Source organism: Bidens hawaiensis, unplaced genomic scaffold (assembly GCF_021521415.1).
Source record: "Bidens hawaiensis isolate Kalapana, Puna unplaced genomic scaffold, B.hawaiensis_p1.1 tig00007241_1, whole genome shotgun sequence".
NCBI classification, from domain to species: domain Eukaryota; kingdom Viridiplantae; phylum Streptophyta; class Magnoliopsida; order Asterales; family Asteraceae; genus Bidens; species Bidens hawaiensis.
In genome coordinates this window covers 563157-568189 of record NW_027491498.1, presented here as the reverse complement: position 1 = coordinate 568189, position 5033 = coordinate 563157, and the positions used below count along the sequence as shown (strand labels likewise).

At 35.6% G+C, this 5033-nt stretch overlaps 1 protein-coding gene across 1 annotated transcript; it reads left to right on the top strand.

Moving 5' to 3' along the window:
* Window positions 1-552: 552 nt before the first annotated feature.
* On the top strand, window positions 553-2795 carry LOC143634764 (ABC transporter I family member 10-like). The gene is made up of 5 exons (XM_077102765.1): window positions 553-708; window positions 1335-1421; window positions 2135-2260; window positions 2341-2463; window positions 2525-2795. Exons 1-5 carry the CDS (start codon window positions 592-594, stop codon window positions 2732-2734), a joined length of 663 nt encoding a protein of 220 aa, XP_076958880.1. The 5' UTR covers window positions 553-591; the 3' UTR covers window positions 2735-2795.
* The last annotated feature ends 2238 nt before the right edge of the window (window positions 2796-5033 follow it).

The window sequence follows — 5033 nt, the reverse complement described above, 5'->3', positions numbered from 1 at the left end:
GGGTCGGGTAACGGTTACAAAATATTAAACGAACAATCCGAATTGTTACAAAGAATGAGTTTGGCTTACTAAAAAGACATCTCTTAATGGTTAACAAAGCATCTTAATGGGTAAGTTTTAGAAACATGTTGACCAATTCAGAGGCTACTTCTTAATATGTCAGACATCTTAATGGCTCAACATAAGGTAACAAAGAGTCAGAGTCCATAAACATTGACGATTTAGCTTGGTAGCTACTTCATGTAAGAAATGAAACTCAAAGGACTTAGATTGTAAAATAATAATCATATCCTATTCAAAAGAGCAAACATGGTTCATTATCTTGTTGGGCATTTGATGTAAAACAATAATAACATGAACCTGGGTGCTCCATTTTACACCTCCACGGCTATCCACTCCAACCTAACGAGCCGGTAATTTTAATATCACTGCGGCATTTGGTCGCACCTCTTGTTTTGACGCAGTATTCGCTTAATTTGCCATCTGGGTATCATCGTACTAATTGTATTGCTATATGGGTCATGTTTTGATTGCAGGAACTGTAATGCTGAGAGTTTTGCAATTGAGAGTGATAGTGTAAGGTACTCGATTATGAATGAAAGGGGGAGACTGGTTCCGATTATAAAGGATTGTTCGCTGAAGATACCTTCTGGCCAGTTTTGGATGCTGCTTGGACCTAATGGCTGTGGGAAATCAACTCTTTTGAAGGTAACTGAAACCCTAATTTTGACTCAGAACTGCAAAAAATGCGTCTTTTTTACACATTATCACTAGCTTAGTTTCCCGTGTATTTGACGGACTGAATGAAATATAATGTAGATTCATCTAGAAAAATTCTTATTAAAAATGTGAAATTTAATCAATTAGGTCAGTGATTACTCGATAATTGAATCGCTATTTGTTGATGAGAATTGAATGTCGGTTCGATTATGTGATTTGAAATTCTTTATCAAGAGTGAAAAATTTGGCATGATTGAGTTTTCATTAATATTTTAGGAAAATGAATTTCGAATTGGAAGTTTAACATAATTGTATCTGCTAGGTGGAAATTAAGGATATTTTAAAAGAAAAGGTTGAGAATGAATGTGGTGGTGACAAGTGAAAACACCTTTTGAAGAGGCCATGTGGCACCTAAGTTACTTATTTATTACTAAACGTAGGTCATGTAATGGCTGATTGACAAAAATAGGGATTTATGTTTGGGATTATTGTGTATACCGGATGCATGTTTTGAAATGTGATTATTGGTGTCATATGTTGTAACTCACTAACTTTAAGTATATTGGGTTCTGTTATGTGTCGTTAGAGTTGTTTATTTGGTAATTTGTGTGCAGATATTGGCGGGTCTGCTAAGCCCAACAGAAGGTTTCGTGCATGTGAGGAAACCTAGAAGTTATGTCTTCCAAAACCCGGATCACCAAGTTAGTTTTTTTAATCCTGCTATTCACAGATTAAGTTTCTCTATGAGTGCCGTTTGAAAGTAATAAAGGGAGGGCTTTTTATGAGAATGTGCATGGGCCCATTTGGGGTTCAAACTGGACCACAAAGGTTTCCGAAAGCCGTTCGTTTTCGTTTTGTTTTTCAGTTTCTCGCTTTTTACAATGATTTTGGTTCAGCTTTGGTTTTACCATTTGGGCAAGAAAATCTTGGGCCGAAAAAATGGGGTTTTTACGATGATTTCGGTTTAACCATTTGGCCTTTAAAAAAATGGCACAAGATAATGAATTGACTTGAAACTTTGTTCTTAAATCTTTTGTTAATAATTAATTGGTTATTAAACATTTGGACCTAATAATTTTAGGCTACACCATTTATTAAATTCTTATAAATTACTTGAAAGTGTTTTTTTTTTGCTATATTGGTTTGGTTTTTGGTTATAGCAAAACTGAACCAAAAAATTGGTAGTTTAAAAAGGCAGAAAACCAAACAGTCAGTTTCTTATTGGGTTCGATTATTTCGGTTTCCACAATCCACACCCTACGTTTTACATATTTGGTGTCTAGTGTAGATGTATCCATGGGACATTTAGTCATTTAAGTAGATTAACAAAATTAACACAATCCTGAATTGTATTCATGCATGCGAACTACCTTAAAGAGACCCCATATTCATGTTTTTAAGGTTCATAAATTAGGTTGTTATGCCTACCGTAGAAGCTGATGTGGCGTTTGGTCTTGGACGGTTTAACCTGACGGATGATGAAACAAAAGTGAGAGTTGCAAAAGCGTTAACTGCCGTGGGCATGTATGATTATCTGCAGGTAAGATATGAAGTATGAACCTGTGTTGTCTTTCGTAAAGAATAATAAATGTCTAATATTTGAGTTGTTAATGTTGTTAGAGACCAGTACAAACTCTTAGTGGAGGTCAGAAACAAAGGGTTGCAATTGCTGGTGCATTAGTTGAACAATGTAAAGTTTTGTTGCTAGACGAACTCACAACGTTCTTGGATGAAACCGATCAGGTATCAACTATCATTAATATTACTATAACTGTTAGCGTTGGTATGTTACTGTTGCTTTCAGATTGGGGTGATTAAAGCTGTGAAGAACACGTTGAGTGGTTCCGAAGATGTGACCGCATTATGGGTAACACATCGTTTAGAAGAACTAGAGTATGCGGATGGTGCTGTGTATATGGAAGATGGAAGGGTGGTGATGCATGGTAAGCCATCCGTCATAATGGATTCAATCGAAGCGAGGAGAGCCTCTTATACGGACAATATCAGCTCGTGAAAACCCTGTGCTTGTTTTTCTCGTATGTAGCATAGCATTACTAAGTTTTATTCGGTTTCAATTATCTATAGTTATATTTTCTTTTATTTTTTAATTAACCCATTATTCGGTTTGGTTTCGGCTTCAATTATCTTGTTTATTTTTTAATTGATTGACCCTTTAATTCTTCAGTCGATAACCCTATATATAACTTATGTGTTGGAAACAAGAGAAGGCATTTAGTTGGTGCACAGACAATACTTTCTTTTCAAACCAAGTTTTAAATCACCTTTAGATTAGAAGGTCTTAGGTACCAAATCAAATAAAAAAACACCACAATTACACTAAAAACTCCATAATAATAATAATAATAATATTTGACGAGTAGACCCGGTAAAAGGAATTTTTGGACTCTCATTGGAGAGAAGGACATGAATTCAGCTAATATTGGTTATGTTCGTTACGATATAAACTCTGGTTTAGGCGTAGAAAGAAAGACAAACGTATTTGTGTTTGTGGTTGTAAAAGAAAATTAAGTAATTATCTATTATCTAGCAAGTATAAGTATAAATAACAACTTAGGCTTTGTCAAGAATTTATTGGGCCACTTGGTGACACCTTCTAGGCTATTTTCCCCGGGTAACGTAACGAGCACCATGGAAGCTGACTGAACGCTATTTTTTTCTTTGTTTTAATTCTGACACCATAACGAGCGTGATGGAAACCGGCTGAATTCGCGCAAGTCTCAACTTGCTACAAGAGTACAATTTTAATTATCTAAGTAACAGTCCATAAATAGGGTTGGGTTTGATTTTACTTACTCTCACCTCTTTTTCATTAGGTTTCTGGAATTACAAAGGTTAGCGATTTTCCTTCCTTTTATTTTCTCGAATATTGTTTTTGTTTTGCAATATATTGCACATCCCCAACTGATGATGATTCTAGTCTAGTTTTCATTATTTGCCAGCCACTTTAGGGTTTCTTTGCATTAGGCTTTCTCTTTTCTTTGATTTTGTTGCTCTCTTGAAATTCATATTCTGTGACTTGGGTTGATTTAGGGGTCTGCAACGGGACCAACCCGGAACCGGACCATTTACATATGGCTTGGTCTGCCGGTTTGCAATTGCATGACTCATAGATCACAGATTCAAAACCACGTGTTATGCTATAAGTCAACAAAATTTCCAAATAGAAACACACCTGCTAAGGATGGCTTGAGACTATAATTACTAACAGAGATACGGTTAATAGAGTTTTAACCGCAAAGTCAAGATCACTTTCCAACAGTTTACTTTCATGCCAAAGCAGTTACCTATATTCTTAGTTTAGATGATCATTCATACCAGAATCTGCGTTAACCAACATGCATATGAAACTCCATTTTTAATTTCTGTGACTTCAAGCAGCAAGTTAGTCAGTCAAATATACAAGCTGCATGTTATTGATAAATTTTTAAATTAAAATTCGTGACAGTCAACATTCTAACTACAAGACTTCTAATCAGTTTATGAACACAAGTTTGTCGATTTATAATATAACATCGTTTAGGCAGGTCCATGGTTTTGGAAAAATTAAGGTTATATGAATTATGAAAAGTGGCTGCCTTTTAATATTCAAGGGTTCACGGGTTATAAGATTTCCGTGGGTACAGAACTGGACCTGAACAGAACTCGTATATCTATGAAATACGGAACCAGAACCCTGATACGTTTTCTAATCCAGTCCCAATTATATTTGAAATCCTGTGTAATCAGCAAATATGTTCACACTTCACATAAGTTTTATTTTTTTAAATTAATTTAAGTTATTGAATAAAATGATTTATGTGGTCTTAATTTCTTATCACTTAAACATATACTTTGGGTGATGTTCAGCCCGTTTGACCCGTCTTTTAGCTAATCCTTACATTTACATGTTTGACTTATCACGTATTTGCAGATTTTTGGTACAGAAAATGCCTAAAAAGAGTTCATCCAAGACAACCAAACCCGGGCTGCAAAACCCTAATGTAGCCACTTGGGACATGTCAAACAAAACCTCAGCGAAACCATCAAAACCCGTGTTACAAAAACCAACCTTAAAAAAGGGGAAACCATCTTCCACACCAACGCGATACGGGCAGGAAATTGATGAAATCTTTTGTAAGAAAAGAAAGAATCCCGAGCAGAGTACGACCAGCAAGCTGACCAAAAAACCTAGGAAAGATTCAAAAGATGATGAATCGGTGACCCGAAAGAAAAAGAAGAGTAAATCTGGAGGGTCTAATGTTGATATGTTTGAAAATAAAGAAGCGGTCAATCCAAGGCGGAAAACTGGAGAC

Bases quoted from the DNA above. Each gene is read 5' to 3' on its own strand.
- LOC143634764 (XM_077102765.1), top strand. From the start codon at position 592: ATGAATGAAAGGGGGAGACTGGTTCCGATTATAAAGGATTGTTCGCTG. The intron at 709-1,334 runs GTAACTGAAACC...ATTTGTGTGCAG, and splicing joins GGAAATCAACTCTTTTGAAG to ATATTGGCGGGTCTGCTAAG. The intron at 1,422-2,134 runs GTTAGTTTTTTT...TTCATAAATTAG, and splicing joins TCCAAAACCCGGATCACCAA to GTTGTTATGCCTACCGTAGA.